This window comes from Heteronotia binoei, unplaced genomic scaffold (assembly GCF_032191835.1).
Source record: "Heteronotia binoei isolate CCM8104 ecotype False Entrance Well unplaced genomic scaffold, APGP_CSIRO_Hbin_v1 ptg001143l, whole genome shotgun sequence".
Lineage (NCBI taxonomy): Eukaryota > Metazoa > Chordata > Lepidosauria > Squamata > Gekkonidae > Heteronotia > Heteronotia binoei.
In genome coordinates, this window is record NW_026800190.1 from 22,766 (window position 1) to 47,597 (window position 24,832).

General features: G+C 52.0%; 1 protein-coding gene across 1 annotated transcript in view; it reads right to left on the reverse strand.

Moving 5' to 3' along the window:
• Positions 1-24,832, reverse strand: part of LOC132590909 (E3 ubiquitin-protein ligase UBR4-like) — a gene marked incomplete at its 3' end in the record, with an annotated part of 94,650 nt that overhangs the window by 22,265 nt on the left and 47,553 nt on the right. Inside the window, exons 39-56 of the mRNA XM_060263833.1 lie at positions 23,608-23,778; positions 22,950-23,132; positions 21,734-21,892; positions 20,005-20,157; positions 19,009-19,236; positions 17,591-17,748; positions 17,143-17,314; positions 15,043-15,244; positions 13,550-13,713; positions 12,920-13,136; positions 12,579-12,795; positions 10,888-10,920; positions 5,976-6,039; positions 3,856-3,990; positions 3,222-3,396; positions 1,212-1,352; positions 952-1,073; positions 564-675 (exon numbers count right to left, since the gene is read on the reverse strand). Coding sequence (XP_060119816.1) covers positions 564-675; positions 952-1,073; positions 1,212-1,352; positions 3,222-3,396; positions 3,856-3,990; positions 5,976-6,039; positions 10,888-10,920; positions 12,579-12,795; positions 12,920-13,136; positions 13,550-13,713; positions 15,043-15,244; positions 17,143-17,314; positions 17,591-17,748; positions 19,009-19,236; positions 20,005-20,157; positions 21,734-21,892; positions 22,950-23,132; positions 23,608-23,778 — 2,806 coding nt within the window. The remainder of the gene's footprint in view (positions 1-563; positions 676-951; positions 1,074-1,211; positions 1,353-3,221; positions 3,397-3,855; positions 3,991-5,975; positions 6,040-10,887; positions 10,921-12,578; positions 12,796-12,919; positions 13,137-13,549; positions 13,714-15,042; positions 15,245-17,142; positions 17,315-17,590; positions 17,749-19,008; positions 19,237-20,004; positions 20,158-21,733; positions 21,893-22,949; positions 23,133-23,607; positions 23,779-24,832) is intronic.

Consider the following 24,832-nt stretch of genomic DNA (forward strand, 5'->3'; position numbering starts at 1 on the left):
GGATCGGGCTGTAAAACGGCAAGAAGAAACAAACGCCCAGCTTCTTGCTGGGACTCCGAAATCCGAACTCAGGAAGGGCCGTGCGGAGCATTCCACCGCGGATGGAAGCGGATGTTGCCTATGCATTTCATTCCCTTTAGTCAAAAGACTGCAAGCAGGCAAATGGATTTCCCTGGGCTCTTTGAGCAAGTGGATTTTTCTTATTCAAAGGCCAACATTCACTCCTTTCTTCCTCCAGCTGAAGCCCCCCTCAATGCACTAGCAGCGCGGATCTGTACCATCTGAAGCCTGCCTGCAGAATGCAGGGTCCCTCTGCTGGGGGAAGACGAACTGAATCAGCTTCTCGGACCCCCCCCCCCCCACAACACACACACATGCACGCACGCACTGGTAGACTCCTCAGATCCCTCACTGGAAAGCCAGCCTGGACAAGTTTCCACCTGCTCTCTTCCCAACGCAGGATGCAGGGCTATTTCAAGGGTTGACACAGACAGCCAATCTAGGCTCCTACTGGGGCTGCTGAACTCACGGCACGGCCGAACTAGCCATGAACTATTTTTTACCCATTGGGGTGTTGCTTCGAGGGGAAGACGGCAGCGTCACATGTCTTCGCTTGTTCCTTGGCCTCAGAACTCGGATTAAAGCTTGCTTGCAGGAAAAGCTCACAGCGGGGTCCTAGAACGGAAGCGACACCGGTCATGTGGGTGCCAGAAGCTGCCACCCTGAGCCAGGCTCTTGACCCATCAGCTCCACACGCTGCCTGCACTGACCGGCAGAAGCTCTCTGGGGTCTTTGCCTCTCTTGCACAGGCGCAGGGTCAGGGCTTCTGGCTCCACAGCCCTCACCCAACCCCAGCTGCTAACCGGGGGCCTGTCACACCTGCAGGTCTAGTGCTCCTTGCAAATGAATAGGGCAGGGGGGGGGAGGCAACAAGAGGTCGGAAGTACATACCGGGCAGAGCAACATTTGCATGTAAATTTTGGAAGCGGTGTTGATACAGTCCAGCTCGCAGGTGCAATACCCGTGGATAATGTCCACCAGAGCGTTGACAGTGGCTTCAACATGGGTCAAGCCTAGACAGAAGGGGAAGAAGAGGACTGTGGCAAAGGAAAAACAACAGACGGTTTAAAGCCCCTCTTATCTCCCAACCTGCCAGGCTTTCCTGGCCCAGCACTTTTCCCAACACAAGGGAGACAGCTTGAACATCATACCTGGCAAGCAAGCGGGTGCCAGAAATGCATTTTTGGGTTTTGACGCATGCAGCTTCCAGAAATGGTTGATCAGCTGTGTAATAAAACTGCATCCTTCTCCTTCCAGGTTTTTCTGGGCCTCCTGCCCTTCCTCACTGGCTTCTGAAAGGTTTAAAATGGTTTCTAAAAAGAGCTGCAGCGAGCCTTTTGCCAGCTCCTCAACCTCGGGGGCAACAGGTCAGACATAAGAATCGCAAGAGAACTGCTGGCTCATCTAGTCCAGCATCCTGCAGCCAACAGTGCCAGCCAGGGAATGCTGGGAAACTCACTTCCGGGACTGTGGAGAAACGCCATCTTAGTTCATGATGATGCTTGGTTGGGAGGGAACATGAAACTGCTAAGCAGGCTTTGTGGCCTAGTCTTCCCTTCACTCCCCCCTCCCTCCCGGAGTTAAACCATCAACTCTAGGGGGAAAACCTCCTAGAGGGGCAGGAAGTTCTTTTGTTTTATTGGAGTGAGGCGGGAAAAGATCAGTTCTCAGCTGGTGCTCAGGAAGCGAGGTTGCCAGCCTGTGGGCTCCTGCCTGTGGGACCCCAGGCAGTCATTCACAAGGTAGGGCAAGTTTACACCAGGGACTAGGGGATGCATTTAAACCCACCTTTTATTTGTCCTGCTTGTTGCTGACCAGGTGCTGTGCTAAACTTTTACATGTAACTGTTTTTGTTTTTGTTTTGTTTTTCTTTCTTTCTCTTCTTATTAAATATTTTTCCTGTTTTGAATGCTGGCAGTCAAACTCTGTACCACATGGACCCCCAACTGCTTTAGACCATGCTGCTTTATGAAGGGGGCCCCGGGGAAGGGGGAAGGCATGCAGTTGGATAAGGTGCCAATCCTCCAGGGGTTCCCCAAAGAAGTGCTGTGGTCTCTGTGATACCCAAGTACAGGGTGGCAGAGGACCTTGAGGCCTGGCCTCAGAGCTGGAGAGGGGGATTGGGAGTCCTGTTCCTCTCAATCTGAACCCCTAGACTGAGCAGGTGGTGGCAGCGAGCCCAAGGGGCAGGAGGAGAAATAGCTCCCTCCAGGAGTTGGCGACTCAATAGGGAGTTGACGGACCGGGTCTGAAGGCAGAATCGGGCCGGTTCCGTCACAGGGACCGCAAAGAGTCCCTGCCTTGGCTGGTTCCCAGAAGCTGGTCTTCAGCGACTCCGTTTCGCCTTTAGGGCGAATCCTTGTCTGTCTGCTCTGCTTTCGGAGCCATGCGAGCTTTAAGGCAAAATCCACGTTGCTCATCTCTCTCCCACCACCCTGACTCTCTTGGCCCTGGGACCTTGGCGAGGTCAGGACTGAGTTGGACACCTGCTCACATAGCACCGAACTCCTGGTCCTGAGCTATGGCCAGAGCATACAGAAGCGCAGAGTCAAACCACTGGCTCATCTGGCCTGGCGGTTTCCCTTCGTCTGGCTGCAGCCCTCAAGCAGAGAAAGAAGTGGGGCTGTGGCTCCACAGCAGAATGTCTTTTCTGCCTGCAGAAAAGGTCTTGGTGTCCCCACTTCAAAGGATCAGGCCGTAGGCAACAGGAGAGACCTGCCCTGAGACTCTCCGAGAGCCATCACTGGTGGGAGTAGACAAGATCAGGGCTTTTTTTGTAGCAGGAACTCCTTTGCGTATTAGGCCACGCTCCCCTGATGCGACCAATCCTCCAAGAGCTTACAGTAGGTCCTGTAAGAAGAGCCCCGTCAGCTCTTGGAGGATTGGCTACATCAAGGGTGCGTGGCCTAATATGCAAAGGAGCTTCTGCTACAAAAAAAAAAGCCCTGGACAAGACTAACCTTGTGGACCAGCAGGCTGACTCTGCTACACGAGATCCTTTAAGTGAATTGCTGAGAATGACCCTTGGTGGCCTCTTTCTGCCCACCAAGCACCTCCCCTCTAAAGTTCTGGCCAGCCCCATCCTATGGAGCGCTCCAAATGCACACAGAAGAGGTCAACACGGAAATAAAGCTGGGGAGGGGAAGGAGAGACACGCCCACCTGTTTCCACCTGAGGCAGCTTCGATTCAGTGAAATGGACCAGGTTATTTGGCCGCATGATGGCAATGGAGCGGGCTGTGATGACCAGCCTCTGAAACACTTCTGGGTCGAGGTCCTTCCCCTCTTTGCTTGACGTGCTCAGGTACTGGATGGCTTTGCTCAGCAAGGCCTGGTCCTGCAAGGCAGAAAGAGGAGTGAGGTGGAGGAGCCCACCTCAGGGGGCGGACAACCCTACTCTGCTCAATTCCATTGGACCAGAGATGTTCCCAGCTGTGTTCTGGGGTCCTCCGGAGGTTCTCGGAAGCCTGCTGGGTAGGGGCTCAATGCGGTGCTCTGAAATAGCAGGCAGGCTTCTCTGAAATATGTCTTTGCCCGCCCCACTGTTCTCAGCCACAGAAATCTGCGACCACAGGAGGTTCTCTGGGACATGTGGACAGCCAATGACTGGGCCCCACAAGCTGATCAACTCCCCACAAAAATGGAGGGGGGGGGAGGGCTTTGAACAGAGCCCAGAAGCCTCTGCTCGGTGCAGTGAGCTCAACAGCAAACACTCTGGCTTCCTCAGGAGGTGCCCAGAAGCTAGGCTGTCGGGAAAAGGCTGCAGCAGCCCACGATGCTTTCCTTGAAGCTCTACCTTGTGGTTGTGATACGCGGAGCGGCTGGTGTGGAGACTCGCCAGGAGGCTCTTGGTCTGCTGCTGGACGCTGGAGGGGGCCGGGGTGGACAACAGCATGGTCGCCAACTCCTGGGCTGCTGCCTTGCTTTTCTCCTGCAGGGGGGAGAGATGCACAATGGGGCTGTTGGCACCTATGACCCTCCTGTCACTTGCCACAAAGTTCTGGAGGAAAAAAGCACTGTTCACCAGGCCTTTTTTGTAGCAGGAACTCCTTTGCATATTAGGCCACGCACAGCCCTGATGTGGCCAATCCTCCTGGAGCTTCCAGAAGGCCCTGTACGCTCTTGAAGGATTGGCTACACCAGGGGTGTGCGGCCTAATATGCAAAGGAGTTCCTACTACAAAAAAGCTCTGCTGTTCACATTTCTATAGAACTAGGTGACAAATCTTAGCTCCTTTGGAAGCTGATCGGCAACCAGCGACCATAGCAAAGAGAAAAGGCAAAAGTCACACTTTAGTTACTCTCCCGGTAGTAAGAAGGTGAGCTCTCTCAAATGACAGCCGATGTGTAGCTTATTAAAGATTTCAGGTTTTCACGGCTGGTAACGTCATTAGGGTTTGTAGAATCTTTCGGGCTCAAGTGCCGTGTTCTACTGGAGAAAGTTTTCCTTCCAGACGTTTCGTTCTCAGCTGCGGAGAACATCCTCAGTGGCGTTGCAGCCGGAGCAGGCGCTCAGACCTTCACTCAATGCACAGCAGCCAAGAAGGTCAGAGCGCCTGCTCCGGCTGCAACGCCACTGAGGATGTTCTCCGCAGCTGAGAACGAAACGTCTGGAAGGAAAACTTTCTCCAGTAGAGCACGGCACTTGATCCCGAAAGATTCTACAAACCCTAATGATGTGTAGCTTGGTTCACTTGCGCAGGTCTGCAGGCCCCGGATGCTCAAATTTGGTATTTTACAGCCCAAACCACTCACCTCAGCTGGGTAAGCAACGATGCTCTTTTGAGCAGCACCCCCCACCCCCTCTCATTCCTTCACTCATTTTACTGTGCTACTTTGCTACTTTGGAGTCTTTGCTACTTTGGAGATTGCTACTGTGCTACTTTGGAGATTTTTAAACGGAGGCTAGACGGCCATCTGACAGCAATGCTGATTCTGTGAACGAAGGCAGATCGTGAGAAGGAGGGCAGGAAGGCCTGCATCAACGCTTAGTTCTCGTGGCCCCTTCTGACACGCCCAGGGAAATGCTGATGGCCACTCTGGGGTCAGGCATATGAACATATGAAGCTGCCTTATACTGAATCAGACCTTTGGTCCATCAAAGTCAGTATTGTCTTCTCAGACTGGCAGCGGCTCTCCAGGGTCTCAAGCTGAGGTTTTTTCACACCTATTTGCCTGGACCCTTTTTTGGAGATGCCGGGGATTGAAACTGGGACCTTCTGCTTACCAAGCAGATGCTCTACCACTGAGCCACCGTCCCTCCCCTCACCGTCCCTCTGCCGAATCACATCCGTGTTCTGCCAGAAGTGAAGGAGGCTTGCCGGTGCACCTGGGCTTCCCCCCTCCTTTTCTATTGCCAAGGTACCCAAGACGTCTTCTCAGTCTGCAAAAAACTGTTCGGCGTCTTCGGCAGCTGTTTTTCTCCTGGCCAGTTTGGGCAGGGATCCTGGAGGGTTTTGCCATCTTCTGGGCATGGAGCAGGGCTCTATGGGATGTACGCATGTGTGAGGGGAGAGGTATTTGTGAATTTCCTGCACTGTGCAGGGGGTTGGTTTAGATGACCCCTTCCAATTCTATGACTCCCTTGAAGGGCCTACAGCTAGCTATCAAACAAGATGGAGAACAGCGGGACTGGCACTGAGAAGCCTGGCCCAGCCGCCCACCCCCACCCCTTCCCGCAAAAGAGGCCAGCCCGCTGGCGGGGAGCCAAAATGCAAAACGTCAACATTCAGAGCCAGCTCAAAATGCTTCTTTTGTCAGTCAAACTTCCAAATCGGTCTCTGCTCTAAGCACCAACATACAGAGAGAGAGAGAGAGAGAGATCACCCTCTCCTTGACGGATCAGGTCCCTCAAAGGCTGTCTGCTCTTCCTCCTCCCTGCACCCCCCACAAAAAACCTTTGAGCACAGAGACTTGCCTTCTCGTTGACTGGGCCCACCGCAAAGCAGCTTTCCAGAGCTTCTAAAGAACTGACTACTAGCCTGGAGGGGAAGGAGAAAAGGGGTTTCAGAGAAGCCTTTGCCTCCTCAAGGCTTTGCTTCAGCGTGGCTTAAAGACAGAGCTGCGGCACTGACGGGTGCCAATCTCCCCCCCGCCACAGTGCCATCCCGCCCTCCCAAAAGTATCAAAGCAAGATAAAAACTGCCACAGGCGCCATGCATATCTCACTCTTTGTGCGGCAAACCAGAGAGTTAAACCTGGCTCAGGCTCACAGACGACAAACTTGGGGCCGTTTTGGCAAATCCAGCGATGAAAGGCAAGAGGGCTTTTCTTTCCCCAAAGAGGATCGGAAGCACTTCCTTACACAGCCCGCAGCAGGGATAACTTGGATTGTCTTGACAGGGCTGATTCACCATGCCGCTCTGCCCACCCCCCATGCGTTCGGATCAGGGGGTGCCGTGGCATGCATTTCAGGACAGGAGAACAGTCTTAAGAGGCTTTGTGGGGGGAGGTATTTTGCTGGTCCAAAACAGGCCACTCTTACCCAAGAGCCCCAGCAGTAGGCACAAACGCCTAATAACTTCTCAGCAAACCTCAAAGCCCTCAGTGTCGGGCACATCCTCTGCAAAACCCCATGCCTTGGGGTCTTATCCAGGGCAACTGGCCCGTTCACCTGGGGCGAGCCCAAATCAATTCTAGGCAGCCCAAAAGTTTTGTTTGAAAGAGAAAGAAGTATCCTCAGCAAGACACAAACACCACAGTTAGTAGTAGCCCTGCTCACCAGATTAGGCTTGCTTTCTGCGAGCTAATAACTTTCACAGGAGTTACTGGACCTCAAGGTATGATGAACATATAGGCTAGCCACAGAAACCTGGAATTCTGGAACTCAGACAGAACACAATGAGAAGAAACCAGGCCTGGGGAAGGCGGGTGGGTGGCAGGGGGGAGGGGGAGCAAAGCGACCCAGCTTTATTTGTGCATGGCTGACGAGCACCCATTTCGTTGTGAGAGGCAGCCCCTCCCCTGTTGTCGTTTCAGCAGGCACGGTGCCCAGACCGTTTTATAACAAGCATATCTTTTGAGACACACACAGCCTGGAAGCCTCCTTTCTGCTTCTAAAATGAAAGACGGGAAGATTCCACATCCAGCACCTGATTTGGGGCAGATAAATCGGCCCTTCAGTACAACCCGTCTGTTCGCAGCCTCTTCTGAGTCCTCAGCAATACAGGAAAAGGAAAGGAAAGGAAAGGTCCCCTGTGCAAGTACCAGTCGTTTCCGACTCTGGGGTGACATTGCTTTCACGTCTTCACGGCAGACTTTTTACGGGGGGGTTTGCCATTGCCTTCCCCAGTAATCTACACTTTTCCCCCAGCAAGCCGGGTACTCATTGTACCGACCTCGGAAGGATGGAAGGCTGAGTAAACCTCGAGCCGGCTACCTGAAAACCCAGCTTCTGCCAGGGATTGAACTCAGGTCGTGAGCAGAGCTTAGTACTGCAGTGCTGCAGCTTTAACACTCTGTGCCACGGGGCTCTTCTTCAGCAATACAACACAGCCCTAAAATGCTGCCCCAGAATTTCAGGGAGCCAAGAACTGAGCAAAATGCAGGGAAGATTTTACTGGGTTCTGTCCTAGCAGTGCCTTCGTCCCTCTTCCCAGCAGTTGCCCAAACACTTGCTCGACCTGCATGGAGCAGTGTGACACAAACAACACACATACACACACACAAATACTGACGCATGGACCAACACAGGAAAAGAAGTGAGGACAAAGAGTGAAGACAGATGCAAACGGCAGGCAGGGGAAGTGACACAGAATACCTGGGTTAATGTTAACCTTAACATTCAAAAAGATTTAAGAGAATATGTTATGGTGAGAATCCCGCACCAAAGAGCACAACGTGCTTCAGAGAGCATCAACAAGCCATACGCAGCGAACTCTTCCAGCTTGTGAGAGTTTCTGGATCTCTTTCGCACAAACAACTGGCAGGGTGGTAGAACTGCAGCTCTGTGTGGCAGAAGAATCCCCCTGTAGTATTCACGCACAGAAATTTCCCTGAGCGCAAGAAAGACTAAAGGGAGGGTCCATGGGGCGCAGTTCCCTGCTTTGCCCACAGATGGTGCCAGGGTGAACCCCTCCATTACAGGCTGCTGGTGCGGGGCAAGACCCTTCACAGCCTGAGCCTAGGCCCAGGAGACCAGATGGAGCGACAGGCACTGAGATGAGAGGCTGAGGCAGCTCCAGCCTGCTCTCCTCCTGGACAGGCCAGCTTTCCACCCAAGGGCAATACGACCCCCCTCTTCAGCCTACACTCCCCCCCTCCAAGTGGCACAAGTGCAGGAACAGGCTTTTCACTGCAGCCTGTTCACTGGAGAGCCAGTCTGGTGTAGAGGTGAAGTGAGCGGACTCTTATTTGGGAGAACCAGGTTTGAGTCTCCACTTGCAGCTGCTGGAATGGCCTTGGGTCAGCCATAGTGGTGAAGTGAGCGGTCTCTTATCTGGGAGAACCGGGTTTGATTCCCCACTCCTCCACTTGCACCTGCTGGAATGGCCTTGGGTCAGCCATAGTGGTGAAGTGAGCGGTCTCTTATCTGGGAGAACCGGGTTTGATTCCCCACTCCTCCACTTGCACCTGCTGGAATGGCCTTGGGTCAGCCATAGTGGTGAAGTGAGCGGTCTCTTATCTGGGAGAACCGGGTTTGATTCCCCACTCCTCCACTTGCACCTGCTGGAATGGCCTTGGGTCAGCCATAGTGGTGAAGTGAGCGGACTCTTATCTGGGAGAACCGGGTTTGATTCCCCCCTCCTCCACTTGCAGCTAATGGAATAGCCTTGGGTCAGCCATAGCGGTTAAGTAAGCGGACTCTTATCTGGGAGAACCGGGTTTGATTCCCTACTCCTCCACTTGCAGCTGCTGGAACGGCCTTGGGTCAGCCATCGTGGTGAAGTGAGCGGACTCTTATCTGGGAGAACCGGGTTTGATTCCCCACTCCTCCACTTGCAGCTGCTGGAACGGCCTTGGGTCAGCCGTAGTGGTGAAGTGAGCGGACTCTTATCTGGGAGAACCGAGTTTGATTCCCCACTCCTCCACTTGCAGCTGCTGGAATGGCCTTGGGTCAGCCATAGTGGTTAAGTGCGCAGACTTTTATCTGGGAGAACCGGGTTTGATTCCCCACTCCTTCACTAGCACCTGCTTGCACCTCCAGTAGGAGTTGTCCTTGAAAGGGTAGCTGCTGTAAAAGCTCTCTCAGCCCCGCCCACCTCACAGGGTGTCTGTTGTGGGGGAAGAAGATATAGGAGATTGTGAGCCGCTCTGAGTCACTGATTAAGGGGAAGGGCAGGGTATAAATCTGCAATCTTCTTGTTCCTTTGCTGGCTTCGGACACTTGGCAGGAAACCGTGTGAGAGATCTAATTTACGGCCCCGTTAGTAAACTGCGTTTAAATATGCCAGCTGGGCGGAGGCTCCTCGGTCAGGGCTCCGCTGTCCAGGGTCCATATTCTCAAGGACTCCAGGGAGGAAACCAGAAGCTGGGGCAGGGGAGGCAGAATAAAGGTGCAGGCTATCCCTGTTGTGCTCGGGGGGTGGCCGGTCAGCCTGCCCTTGCGCACGGTGGGCACCACCCTTTGACCCATCGGGCACCTTCCCTTCCGGCTTAGTTCCCAGGTTCCACCCACAAGGATTCTGAACCTCAGGTCAGTCCCCCCCCACACACCCTTCCGGCTTAGTTCCCAGGTTCCCTTCCGGCTTAGTTCCCAGGTTCCACCCACAGGGATTCTGAACCTCAGGTCAGTCCCCCCCCACACACCTCAACTGATAGGGACCACCACTGGCTATAAAAGCAGATCCCCCAGTTACCCCTGCCCCAGCATTGACTGCTTTTCTCAAATCAATCAGATGAGCACCCATACAACATTTGTGTGCTGCGTAGAAGTTAGCCTGCAAAGTCTCAAAACTAGGTTAGAATTTGGGACCCTGCCGACGAATCTAGTTGTTTCTCTCTGTTCCCCCTCCCCCTCCCATCCAACTACACCTCTCTTCTTCTGAAAACCCCCCATTCACAACAACTGTCATCCTCCATCCATCCGGTGTGACTGGGCTACATCCCCCCCCCCCCCCCCGTTCTTAAACTCTGCTTGTGGGGAGCTCAGGATCACCGCAGGCAGGGAAGGCGGCAGGAGCTGCTTCTGACTGCGGAGCGTGAGGTCTAACAAGGCCCCCGAGATCAAAATCCTCAGCACCTGCGCTCCAGGGGGATCTCGGAAAAGGCCTCGCTTGGCCTGAAGCCTGGGAGAGCCGCTGTTGGTTGGGGCAGATGATGCCGGAGGCCAACATAGCAATGACTCGTAGGGCTTTCTGGGGAGCAGCCCTCGCTCGATGGCAGGGTGCACGCTTGGCATGCAGCAGGCTGAGGGATCAATCCCCAGGGGAAAGGGCTCGGATAGCAGCTTCTGGGAAAGCCCTTGGAGGAGAAAACACCAGGCTGGAGAGAGGAGGGGAAGAATGAGGAGGGGAAGAGGCAGGTGGGGCGCTGCCTCGTGGCAGAAGCAAGACTTATCTCCCAGGGGCTCCCGGTCATCTGAGCAGTGGGGACAGATGAGCAGATGCCCAGGCCAACCAGCAGTCAGAGGAGCAGAGAGGGACAGAAGGAAAAGCCAAGCAGAACAGACAAGCAGCTGGGACTCTCCGCTCTTAGATCTGGGCCCACTCACCTGCCATGCAAGGGACCCCACAGGAAAGCGGCACATCATTTCGGAGAAGATACTTCTTTTAAAAAATGTATATATATAATAGACACGCTCAACAGCCAACAGAAGTCAAAGCAACGTGTTATCTCTCTGACACACAACCATTCGTGCAGAGAAGAGGGGAAAAAGACAGTATACTAACCGGTCCAGGTTGGTTAGGGACTCAGTTTCAGAACTTTGGGGGAGCAAAAGGAAAGGAAAAAAAATAAAAGATATGAAGCTCACAGAAAAATACCCAAGAAACATATCCTACAGCGAATTAAAAAAAAAAAAAGAGGGGGGGGGAAGGCAACTTAAAACAAAAGTTGGGAAACAGAGAGCACAAGGGAGCTAGATCGAGGATGATTCTAAATACTTCCTTCTTCCAGGTGAAGGGCAGAATGGGAGAGGACAAGCATATTTGGTTGCCAGAGGAAACCAGGCAGCCTCGAAGCAGTGGCATCCAGAGGAAGATTACTAGAATGGCTGCCCAGACCAACTGCAATGAAATGCACCAGACCTTCAGGTCATAGTCCAACAAGGCAGCTTCTGGCTCCGATCTTTGGCCAAAAATATGCAGCTCACTGCTGGGGTTAAGTGGCTACACAGCTGAGCAAGACTACTTCTTAGGGCTGCAGCGCGAAGCCAGGTAGCTGGCTGGACAAGATTTCCAACAGGAAGGTTTTGGGCAGAACCACGGTTATAGGCATGCACATTTCTTTTAAACTGTACACCTTTCCTTTGAACGGGTTGCAGAACTGGCTGCACAGAGAGCCTTCGGCCCTGGTTATGGTTAGCCAGCTGCTCCCAACCACGCCGTGACTTCCTTGCTGTTTCTTGTGAATCCTGGTGCACAAGACTCAGCCTCATGCCGGGATGGACCTCACGGTGCCACCACAGAGATCGCCCGGCTGATACTTCTTCCTGGGGCTCCACTTCCAGGAGCTCAGGCCTCTTTGCCTATGAGAATTCCTGCCAGAACAAGCTGTTAGCCCTTAAGCTGCCCCAGGCCCTGGTGATGTGCCTTTTTCCAGCAGTGGGGAGCCAGACACACCATCAGTTCTCCAGCCCTTCAGCCAGGCCTGAGGCACAGCGTGGCTCAATGGCTGGACTGCAGACAATTCCTGGTGCCCCACAGGGGTTTTGCAAATGCTGCCGTCTTTGGTGGACCTTGCTCTGATCCAGCAAGACACATTTCTGAGGTTCAGGCTCACTTAGGATGCCTCAGCTCCTGAGAAGTCCCAAACATGTACTTTAAACAACGTAGAAATGCAAACTCTAGTCTTCAAGCATTTTAACTTTTTTTTTTAATTAAAAAGAAAAAGAGAGGTGACACAACACTGAAGCCAGGCTTTTCTGCTGCAGAAGCCCCACAAACCCTACATACTGCTTTCCTGTTCTCCTGCCATAATTACCACTCCCTGCCCCATACCACCTTCACCCTCTGCTCCCATGCTCCCTCTTCTTCCCCCATCGTCCTTGCCGTGCCCCACTGAAACTGGGGTAAGGAACAGGGAACAAGCCTTAAACTTGCCCAGAACTGCATGTCTATTTGCTCCCTGCCCACTAGATAAAAAAAGAAGAAAATGACGGCAGAGATGTAGAAGCGTTTTTGGACAACAGAAGACAAAACAGCTGCATGAAGACCTCTCCACTGCCTGCATTGCACTGAGAGCAGGGGAAGAGGCAATCCGTGGGAACTCTGAGCTCCAGCCATCTTTCTCTGGCCCCAAGACACACAATGGAACAATAAGCCTTTGAGGGTTTCTAGCAAGTGCACCACACCTGTGACTGACTCTGGAACAGACATTAAACAGGCAGGGAAAGGGAAAAGAGAGAGGAAAGGAAGCTCACCTCTCCAGAACGGTGCCACTCGCAGCTGCTGGGGCGGCCGCCTCTGTGTCTCCAGTGCCGTTCCCCTGATTCAGGTTGGGCGGGCAGACGTTGCTCACCGACGCAGACGGGAAGTCCTCTGGCGGCTCATCCGGCCAGCCAAACTGCTCTTTCGTCTTGCCGTAGATTTTTATGGCGTCCAGCATCGTGACGCCAGCAGGATCGACAGAAGCCCCGACTGCACGGGAGAAAGGAGCAGGTGCATGAGGGAGACCGCTTGGGGCAGCAGCATTGGCGGTACACCGCGGGAGGGGGGGGGGAGAGGCAGGGTCTGTTCCAACGAGCCACGCGCAGAGCCTTACCAAAGATGGCAAGCTTCTTGTCGGCCTGCAAAGCTTCCTCGCGGGTGAACGGGAAATCAAACCAGCGCGGCCGGCTCAGGTTGAGCTGCATGGTGCGGCCAAAGATCTCCAGGTAGGAAGGGGCCCGCTCGATGGCCTGCGTTCCGATCTGGACCCTCATGCCGGTCATCACCATGGAACTGTTGTTGTTGGTCACCTCGATTGTGAAGCCCCCGGGCTGCAGGAGAGGAGGAGGAGGAGGAGATGATGATGATATTGGATTTATATCCCATCCTCCACTCTGAATCTGAGTGGCTCACAATCTCCTTTACCTTCCTCCCCCTGTGAGGCGGGTGGGGCTGAGAGAGCTCTCCCAGAAGCTGTCCTTTCAAGGACAACTCTGCAAGAGCTATGGCAGACTCAAGGTCATTCCAGCAGCTGCGAGCGGAGAAGTGGGGAATCAAACCCGGTTCTCCCAGATAAGAGTCTGCGAACTTAACCACTACACCAAAGAGAGCGAGAGTCCATCCAAACCCATTGCGGGGGGGGAGGCAAGGAGAAGACCATGGCCTCTGTGCCCACCCCAGCATGCCCAGCCCTCTTGAGGAGGAGGAAATGGCCTTTGGATGCCCATGAGCCCCAGGGACTGACCTTGGTGTTGGCCACATACATGCCGGTGGAGTTGAGGCGGTGCTTGATCTGCTGGGCATTGTAGACCTGCAGGAGATCGTTCCCACCAAACTCCACGTCAGTCAGCTGCTGGTTGTGCTCAAAGAAGTCGATGGGGAAGTTCACTTGGGTGGAGGTGCGAGTGGCTGAGAGGGAGGGAAATGATGTTGGGTCAGGTCAGGGGTCACAGATTCAGGGTTGCAGCTAACAGGGAACTTATCCCTGCGCCTGCGGAGCCAAGCACTCCGCAGAATTCTCGAAGATCAGAAACACGAGGCATCCTGTGCCCATCTGTGTTGCAGAGGGATTCTAAAGCAGGGGTCCCGAACCCCCAGGCCGTGAACCGGTACTGGTCCATGGCCTGCTAGCAAATGGGCCTTGAGTTGTATAATTATTTCATTATATATATAATTATATATCAAAATATAGTAATAATAATAATAAGATGACATTGGATTTATATCCAGCCCTCCACTCCGAATCTCAGAGTCTCAGAGCAGCTCACAATCTCCTTTACCTTCCCCTCCACACACACACCCTGTGAGGTGGGTGGGGCTGAGAGAGCTCTCACAGCAGCTGCCCTTTCGAGGACAACTCTGCGAGAGCTATGGCTGACCCAAGGCCATTCCAGCAGGTGCAAGTGGAGGAGGGGGGAATAAAACGCGGTTCTCCCAGATAAGAGTCCGCTCACTTCACCACTATGGCTGCCCCAAGGCCATTTCAGCAGCTGCAAGTGGAGGACGGGGGAATCAAACCTGGTTCTCCCAGATAAGAGTCCGCTCACTTCACCACTATGGCTGCCCCAAGGCCATTCCAGCAGCTGCAAGTGGAGGAGTGGGGAATCAAACCTAGTTCTCCCAGATAAGAGTCCGCTCACTTCACCACTATGGCTGCCCCAAGGCCATTCCAGCAGCTGCAAGTGAAGGAGTGGGGAATCAAACCTAGTTCTCCCAGATAAGAGTCCGCTCACTTCACCACTATGGCTGCCCCAAGGCCATTCCAGCAGCTGCAAGTGGAGGAGTGGGGAATCAAACCCGGTTCTCCCAGATAAGAGTCTGCACACTTCACTACTATGGCTGACCCAAGGCCATACCAGCAGCTGCAAGTGGAGGAGTGGGGAATCAAACCCGGTTCTCCCAGATAAGAGTCTGCACACTTCACTACTATGGCTGACCCAAGGCCATTCCAGCAGGTGCAAGTGGAGGAGTGGGGAATCAAACCCAGTTCTCCCAGATAAGAGATTGTGCACAACCACCACACCAAACTAATAGAAATAAAGTGCACAATGGTATCATCCCAAAACCATCCCCCCCACCCCCCCTGGTCCGTGGAAAAATCGTCTTCCGCAAAACCGGTCTCTGGTGTCCAAAAGGTTGTTCTAAAAAACGCCACCGGCTTTCTGGTGCCCAGGCTGCAGAACCAGGAGCGCCGGGAAGAAAGAGCTCCTGCTCCAACTGGACAGCAGGCTGACTTACTGACGGCGGCTGCCTTGCGTTTGCGGACGGGCTTCATGATGCTGATGACGCTGCTGGGCTGGAGGGAGGGCTGGAGCCAATAGGACGTGTTCTCCACGTTGGCCATGTAGATGCGCAGGCTGCCGTCCTCGCACAGCAGGATCATGGTGGTCCGCTGCTGCTCGTTGCAGGCTGTGTGGCGGATGGCCACCATGTCCTGGATCTGGAAGGCACAGGGCAGCGCTGAAAGGGCAAAGCTCGTGGACTGCCGAGTGCGCTGAACGTTTCAAAAGAAATGGCTCCGAGCAAAAGAAATACCATCTCCAAAGGGATCTGTTGAGGCTGGGTGAGTGGGCGTCAACGTGGCAGATGAGGTTCAATGTGGCCAAGTGCAAAGTAATGCACAATGGGGCCAAGAATCACAGCTACAAATACAAGTCGATGGGGTGTGAACTGGCAGGGACTGACCAAGAGAGAGATCTTGGGGTCGTGGTAGAGAACTCACTGAAAATGTCAAGACAGTGTGCGTTTGCAATAAAAAAAGGCCAACGCCATGCTGGGAATTATTAGGAAGGGAATGGAAAACAAATCAGCCAGTATCATAATGCCCCTGTATAAATCGATGGTGCGGTCTCATTTGGAGTACTGTGTGCAGTTCTGGTCACAGAACCTCGAAAAGGATATTATAGCATTGGAGAAAGTGCAGAAAAGGGCAACTAGAATGATTAAAGGGCTGGAACACTTTCCCTATGAAGAAGGGTTAAAACACTTGGGGCTCTTTAGCTTGGAGAAACGTCGACTGCGGGGTGACATGATAGAGGTTTACAAGATAATGCATGGGATGGAGAAAGCAGAGAAAGAAGTACTTTTCTCCCTTTCTCACAATATAAGAACTCATGGGCATTCGATGAAATTGCTGAGGAGTCAGGTTAAAACAGATAAAAGGAAGTACTTCTTCACCCAAAGGGTGATTAACATGTGGAATTCACTGCCACAGGAGGTGGTGGTGGCTACAAGCATAGCCAGCTTCAAGAGGGGATTGGATAAACTTACGGAGCAGAGGTCCATCAGTGGCTATTAGCCACAGCGTATTGTTGGAACTCTCTGTCTGGGGCAGTGATGCTCCGGATTCTTGGTGCTGGGGGCGTGGGGGCAAAGTGGAAGGGCTTCTAGCCCCATTTGTGAACCTCCTGATGGCACTTGGGTTTTTTGTTTTTGGCCACTGCGTGACACAGAGTGTTGGACTGGATGGGCCATTGGCCTGATCCAACATGGCTTCTCTTCTGTTCTTCTGTGACACAGAGGGTTGGACTGGATGGGCCATTGGCCTGATCCAACAGGGCTTCTCTTATGTTCTTCTGTGACACAGAGTGTTGGACTGGATGGGCCACTGGCCTGATCCAACAGGGCTTCTCTTATGTTCTTATGTGACACAGAATGTTGGACTGGATGGGCCACTGGTCTGATCCAACATGACTTCTCTTATGTTCTTCTGTGACACAGAGTGTTGGACTGGATGGGCCATTGGCCTGATCCAACATGGCTTCTCTTCTGTTCTTCTGTGACACAGAGGGTTGGACTGGATGGGCCATTGGCCTGATCCAACAGGGCTTCTCTTATGTTCTTCTGTGACACAGAGTGTTGGACTGGATGGGCCACTGGCCTGATCCAACAGGGCTTCTCTTATGTTCTTATGTGACACAGAATGTTGGACTGGATGGGCCACTGGTCTGATCCAACATGACTTCTCTTATGTTCTTCTGTGACACAGAGTGTTGGACTGGATGGGCCATTGGCCTGATCCAACATGGCTTCTCTTATGTTCTTACCATCTTGACTCTCTCCCCAAAACCAGTCCACTCTGCCCCCTAAGATATAGCTACGATCCAATCATAACTTCAATCACCCATCCAGCCTCTGCGTGGCAATGATCTCCCACCCAAGGACTAACCAGGGCTCCCCTTGCTTAGTTCTGAAATCTGAGGAGACAGGGCTAGGAGCTATATACAAAAACCCACATTAAATCACAGAAATAAAACACACACAAGACAGACTGCATTTTCGTCTCTTGCGGGGGATGCAAAAGTCTTCGGAAGCGAGCACAAACCGACAGAGACTGACCTTTGCTTTAGCTGGCAAGGTTTTAATTTCTTGGATAAGGAAGGTGTCCGGCTTGACCATGACCACCAGAGGGACACCAGTGGTCTGCTGGACGCAGCACACCAAGCCCGGGTGGTTCATCACTTCTGACCACTGGCACAGCGCTGGGGAGGCCTTGCTGCCCCCGTTGGAACTACGAGAGAAAGACAGTTTCAGCTAGACTCAAATCCAGCAGCTCCTGAGACACCAACCAGATTTCGGGGGTATGAACTCCCAAGAGTAAAAGCTCCCTTCGTCAGATGCAAGAACAGGAAGAGTCAAAACAGATAAACGCTTGGACTCTTGGACTCCCTGCCCAGTGAGCAACACGGGAGGAAATAAAGAGGCCTCAAGAGAGTCCCACTTTGGGTACCAGTGTGGCTGCTAACAGAACAAAGAGTGAGGCATTTCGGAGAAGGACGGTCCCCACCTCTTGATGTTGATGGGGAAGAGACGCATCACCTCCAATGTGGCTCGGCTGACAGTGGCTGCGAAAGATTTCCCTTGGCAATAGCTGAAGAAGAGCATCTGTAGAACATGAGAGTAATACACGGACACCCCCCCTCCGGCCACCTGCCCGTTACTGTCCTGCAAGAAAAACACAGAAGAATGCACACTGGGATCGGGGCCCTTACTAGCAGGGTGCACAGCTATCAGAGCGCGACCACAAACGCTCAGTGCCAGTTTTTTTTTCTTTGCCCAAAAACTCATCCAACCAACATGTCAACCCAGCCTTTTCTTGAAGATGCTAACTCCAGGACAGTGCTCGTCATGAGTTCCAAACAACACCATGGCTATCATCTGACAAACTTGTTCAATGGCACAACCACGCCAACCTACGAAACACCACCTGTCTTTGTGGTGACTTGTTCCTTGCTTACTGCAATAATACTGTTCATTTTTGAATACACTGTGGCATTTTAAAAAATGTGCCAATCACTATCTGACTTCAATTTCAATGAACACACTTAAGAATTGTCAGTGTGTTTCAGAATTCCTTAATGAATGCCAGTGACAGGAGTATGGATTGCCTGTTCAATGTATGCTTTGTATAAGACAGCATACGCTTTCTCCAGTTTGATGTAGTAGTTAAGTGCCTGGACTCCTATCTGGGAGAACCGGGTTTGATTCCCCACTCTTCCATTCACAGCTGCTGGAATGGCCCTGGGTCAGCCATAGCTCTTGCAGAGTTGTCCTTGAAAGGGCAGTTTCTGGGAGAGCTCTCTCAGCCCCACCCACCGCACAGGTTAGATAAAAAGGGGGTTAGATAAAAATATGAGGGGGTTAGCTAAAACTATGGAGCAGAGGTCCATCAGTGGCTATTAGCCACAGTGTGTGTGTGTGTGTGTGTGTGTGTGTGTGTGTGTATATATATATATATAAATTATTGACCACTGTGTGATACAGAGTGTTGGACTGGATGGGCCGTTGGCCTGATCCAACATGGCTTCTCTTATGTCCTTATGTTGTCTGTTGTGGGGGAGGAAGATAAAGGAGATTGTGAGCCACTCTGAGACTCAGAGTGAAGGGCAGGATACAAATCCAATATCATCTTTTTCTTCTTCCATTACTTTAAGTTTGTTCAGAGCAGACACACAAAAAAGCCTCTATATGCTGCGTTAAGCAGTACCCGTGTCACGTGTCACTATAACTCTATTTAGGCTGCTGAAGCACAGTCACGACTCCTGTTAACCAAAAGGCTAGCCTTGCCCCCCCCCCCCCCCAAAATCAAACTGAGCTTTGAAGTGAGGCCACCCATCTTCCTTCAGCCTAACCCACTTCAAGGCTGGGAGGAACCCTGGGGGTTCTGCGGAAGAATAACCAAACCAGCAAGGAAATCGATGTTACCTTCAGGTCCTCGTGGGCAACCTCAAGGACGTTGGTGACATAGAAGGGGCCGTGCTGGGCGCTGCTGGCTTCCTCCATAAGCTGCGTGTAGATGTAGCCGGCAGAAGACATGATGACCACGATATTTTTGCCCTCCTCATTGAACAGGAAGGTGATGTCCCGGATCTTGGAGCTGGGCAGCAGGAAGTAGAAGGTGGGGCTCAGGGCGTCCACGGAGAGATCATAGATCTGGCCGGGGAGAAGGCAGAGTCAGCCATTGGCACAGGGCAGAGGTGACGCAGCAGGCCCACTACTAAGCGTGAGCTGTTCCACGTGTTATCTACATTTCCTGCCCTGACCTTGCTCACGATCCTCTCCTTCTTCCGCTCTGCCCTCACAACAAACAACTCTACGAGGCAGGTGAATCCAAAAGGAAGTGACCAGTCCTCGAGATCACCCAGCAAGCACCAGGAAAGAGCGGGGAATTGTGATGCTCAGTTCCCAGGACATCCTTCTGCCAGCAGCATTTTCAAGACCTAATTCTGATTTGACCCACCTTTAGGGAAGGGCATGAACCTCATCATGAAATTAATTAAGTTTGTGACGAACATCACCCGGGTGGAGGCTTGTGAGCCAAGGGTCATGTGAGTCCGGCCTGCAATGAACCGCTAACAAACTTTCATATTTTTGATAGAGATTTGTGTGGTTTGCGTCAGCGGTTCATACGCAAGTGAAGTCCAAGCGGTGAGGTCACCTACGCATGGTGCGGCTTGCAAATGTTGCCTTTAAATGCCTTTTTGCAAGATCTTCCCCTCCTTCCCTTCTGCTGGCCTTGGGGACCAGCCGCCACCACAAAGGAGGGAGGGAAGATCTCAGATCTCCCCCCCACCACACACACACACTGCATCACCAACTGCACAAAATGAACTGGGGAGGCCTGTAAAGATTCATGCGTTGCGTGACCCCATGAACTGGGATGAACCTCTATTTCCCCAGTATCTGCCCCTCCCCACCCACCTTCACAAAGTCTGCTGTGACGATGGCAAGCTCGGTCTGCGATCCCGGCAGCCACACAGCCTTAATGATGAAGTTGCCTGTGGCAAGCTGAGGGTGAAGCACCAAGTGGTCCGAGACAGACCCGGAGCTGCTGAACGTCAGGACGTGACAATCCTGGAAAGAGGCACAAAAACGAGTTCAAAAGTTAAGGCTGGCTCCATTCAGCAGGAGATCTCGAAAGTTTTGGGATATAATATCAAGAAGGCACCAGATATTTTCCTGTTGGGATTACAAATGGAAAAATTTCAAAAGCAAGATAGAACAATACTTTGGTATATGCTTTCAGCTGCACGGACATTATATGCGCAAATGTGGAAACAAGACAAAATACCAGAAGTATGGGAATGGACTCTGAAAGTTATGCATTGGAGTGAAATGGACAAGCTTACAAGAATCTTAAAAGAACAAGATTTAGAGAAATTTAAAAACGACTGGGGAAAGTTTCAAAAATACATTGAAAAACAATGGAACGTTAAAGGACATTTGGTGATCTTTGACAATGGTTCATTTTTAAAGAAACGATATGTGGATTACAGTTTAAAAAATACGGTTATTGGATTACAACTTTTTCTCTTTAGAAGAAATACCATGAAGATGGATTATAATTATAACTTTTGTGTTTTTTGGAGACTTTTTAATAGACAGAATTTATTACCTTATAACAAATGAGATTAAATAGTAACACAGGGACGTTTGCTAAGGGGGCATCACTGCTGGGGGGTCACAAAAGGCGGAGAAAATGTTCTATATGTGTCCTAACATTTAATGACAAATGATGACACGTTATCACAATATATTACAATAAATTGTTTTAAACAAAAGCCCTATACGGCCGAGGACCGACCTACCTGAGGGACCGTCTCTCCCCGTATGAGCCCCAGAGAGCACTGAGGTCAGTAGGGAAAAACAGATTGACCATCCCTGGGCCAAAAGAAGTTAAACTTCAGAATACCCGCGCACGGGCCTTTTCTACCGCGGCCCCATATCTTTGGAATCAGCTCCCAGAGGAGGTGCGGGCCTTGCGGAGCCTTGATCAGTTCCGCAGGGCCTGCAAGACCACCCTCTTCAAGCTGGCGTTTATGAACTGCTGAATTATAAGTGTGTAGCAAAGGAAAACGCCAAACCGGTCCGGTTCAGGGACCTTGCTATTATTAGGTCAACTGACAGGGATAGCGTCAAACAACAATGTTACTGTCGGACTTACTGTCAGATTTAGATTTAGTAATGTTTTAATTAAGTATTGATCGCTTTTAATATGCTAATTTTAATGTTTTATTACTGTATTGTTTATTTACGGATACTGTTAGCCGCCCTGAGCCTGCTTTGGCGGGGGAGGGCGGGATACAAATAAAATTTTACTTACTTACAAAAAAGTTAAGGCTGGCTCCCCCACTTAACAGCCCAATATGTGACAAACATAAAACAAAAATCAAGTCCAGTTGCCCTTTAAAGGCCAACAATTTTTTCCCAGTTGGAATAGACATCACTGGGCAAGACAGGCAAGTGGTCTGCATCAGTATAACAAAGCTTCCCTTTGTTGCACGCCAAGATGCAAAGAATCAAACGTTGCCCTCTCAGAACTCAGCCACCAATTTTGTCCCTCATCGCAACTCGACAGGCCGCTGTCCTCCCGAAAGAGAACGCTCAGTCCCCGCTGCGATGACTCCCAGAGGCCAGCTTTCCTTCTCACCTTCAGCCCACAGACAGCCAAGTAGTCCTCTTTGCAAGGATTCCCTGTCAGGCTCAGCACTGTGAAGGGGACTGGGGCGGAGGCCAGGCGGGTCAGGGTCAGCTTGCGCTTGCTGGAGTCGGCTTGCTTGAGCAAAGCTGAGAGCTGCAGCACCGTGATCTACGTTCGAAGACGGAAAGGAAAGGAAATGAGGTCTTTGCTGCCCCGAAGTCATTCGGGCTCTCCACACTGCAACACGTTTCTGGTACACCAGAGGGATGCAAACACACTCAGCGAGAGCACACACATGCTGCAATGTGTCAAAGGAGCCCAAACTTGTGTGCGTCATGAGCTCTAACACAAGAAAGCACAAAGCTCAGTCAACAGCCCGCTTAAAAGGGAAAGGGCTTGGCTGGACTAATCCAAAGCAACCAGATTGGGGCGCTTTGCCTGGATTTACTCTTTCCCGTGTCATGCCTTACAGCAGGGGTGGCCAACGGTGGCTCCCCAGATTTTTTTTGCTACAACTCCGATCAGCCCCAGCCAGCATAGCCAATGGTTGGGGCTGATGGGAGTCATAGCCAAAATAACATCTGGAGAGCTACCGTTGGCCACCCCTGCCTTACAGGCACAAACACCGTTGCTATCTGCAAGTGATTGTTGGTCATCTGCGTAATCTCTCGCAGCTGCCAGCCTGTAATCCTCAAGGCTGCCGACTCATACCTTGGCTCTTTTCAAACTCTGAGCTCTCCAGGACCCTGCCTACACGTTGCCCTGGCAACGCTGCCATCAAAGGCCACCGGGGGGGGCCAGATTCCACCACCAAAGCAACCAGTCCAAAGCCAGTCTGGTGTAGTGGTTAAGTGGGCGGAGAACCGGGTTTGATTCCCCACTCCTCCGCTTGCACCTGCTGCAATGGCCTTGGGGCAGCCATAGCTCTGGCAGTTGTCCTTGAAAGGGCAGCTTCTGTCAGAGCTCTCTCAGCCCCACCCACCTCACAGGGCATCTGTTGTGGGGGGGAGGAAGGGAAAGGAGATTGTGAGCCGCTCTGAGACTCTTCGGAGTGGAGCGCGGGATATAAATCCAATATCTTCATCTACCTCATAGGGTGTCTGTTGTGGGGGGAGGAAGGGAATGGAGATTGTGAGCCGCTCTGAGACTCTTCGGAGCGGAAAGCGGGATATAAATCCAATATCTTCTTCTTCTTCTTCACCCCCCTGCCCCCGCACGGGCTCACCTTGCCCTTCTCGTGGCTGACAGCCAGGTGCTGGCGGCGCCCGTGAGGTGAGGAAAGGACGCACATGGCCACTCGCCGCAGCACGTGAGCGCTGATCAGCTGCCGGATGGTCTGGCCCTGGTCCCCGCTGTAGTTCATGCGGACGTTCTCAAAGGCTCCTTCCTGCGAGCCAAGTGTCGGCACCTGGGCGGTGGAGACAGCAGGCAAGCAAAGCGGTTGGTGGGCCTGCTCCACAAAGGGGCAGCAAAACAGAGCAACACTCTGCTGCTTTCTTTGGGGAAAGCAGTATGTAGAACTACCAGGCCAAGAGCAACGGCTGTCTTCAGGATAGACGGGAGGGCAGAAAGAAGAAGGGTTCCCCAGGGGTGTCTAGGGGTTCCCTTAACTAGTGAAGGGTGGAGCAACAAAACAGGGCACCCCAGAGTCCTCTACCGAGAGGACTCCTCCATCCTCTCCCCACTCTGATTTTAAACAGAAGATACTCTTTAGCAGGTTGGGTTAAGAGGAAAAAGGAAAGCAAGATCTACATGGCCTGGCCTGAAGTTCTGGACCAAATCCTTGCCACTTCTCCAGGGAGGTGCAAGGATCCCAGCCCCTGCTGTCAGTCGTGCCCCCCCCACACAAACCAGGAAGAACAAGAGCAAACACCAGTCCTCACCATCAACTGATCTGTCATTTCCACCATCTTGTCCAGCGTGTGCAACTCGTTGAGAGCCTGCTGAGCCCGGCTGCTGCTGCCCATAGCTGAGGCCTGCTGGAAGTTGATCTGGATGGCTTCCATGAGGAAGTGCAGCATGTCCAGCACCAGTGGAGCAAAGGAGAAGTTGGCCTGCGGAGCCAAAGGAGACGGCCAGAGCTTGAGCTGCCATTGCTTCAGCCCTCCGGACAAGCTCCTGACTCAAAAGCAGGCAACCAAGATGACCAAGGGGATGGAAGCCCTGTCCTACAAGGAAGGCTAAAGAGTCTGGGACTTTCAGGTTCAGGAAAAAGGCAGTTAAGCAGGGACATGATCAAGTTATGCACGGGGTAGACAAAGTGGACAGAAAGGACCCCAGAAAGTACCCCATATATCCCCCAGAGAGCACTGCGATCAGGGACAAAAAATCTGCTGTCTGCCCATGGCCCAAAAGAAGCCAAGTTATGCATAACAAGATCCAGGGCTTTTTCGGTGGCAGCACCAGAACTTTGGAACACCCTCCCAGAAGCTATAAGGGCCCTGCGGGATTTGTCGGCATTCCGCAGGGCCTGTAAGACCGAACTGTTTAAACAGGCTTTTGTGGTTGATTGAAAATGGGCTGCCACCGGACATCCCACAGAATGCTGGCGATCATAGTCAGAAGTCAATACCGCCTAGATTGGACCAAGACAGCGCTAATAGTTTTAAAATTGATAAGTAAATTATGGTTTTATATGTTTTATTGAATTGGTTGTTTTTATGATGTTGTAAGCCGCCCTGAGTCCGCTTGCGGAGAGGGCAGGATATAAATGTAAAGTAATAACTAAATAAATAAATAAATAAATACTTCACATTTGGCATCCTCAGGGAGAGTGTGCATGCACTGCCATGTTTCAGAGGAACCCAAATTTGCATGTGTCATGAGTTCTAACACAAGGAAGCACAAAGCTCAGTCTTCCTCTCTCTTCTCAAAGAACTAGAACTTGAGGGCACCCAATGAGGCTGATGAGTAGAACGGTCAGGATAGACCAAAAACTCTTCTTCACGGGGCTCTCTTTGTAGCAGAACTCCTTAGTAGGCCCTGCACTAAGAGCCCTGTAATGCTTGGAGGATTGGCTCCATCAGGGGTGTGTGGCCTAATATGCAAAGGAGTTCCTGCTACAAAAAAAACCTTTCACTCAACAAGTGAGTAAAATGTGGACTCTGC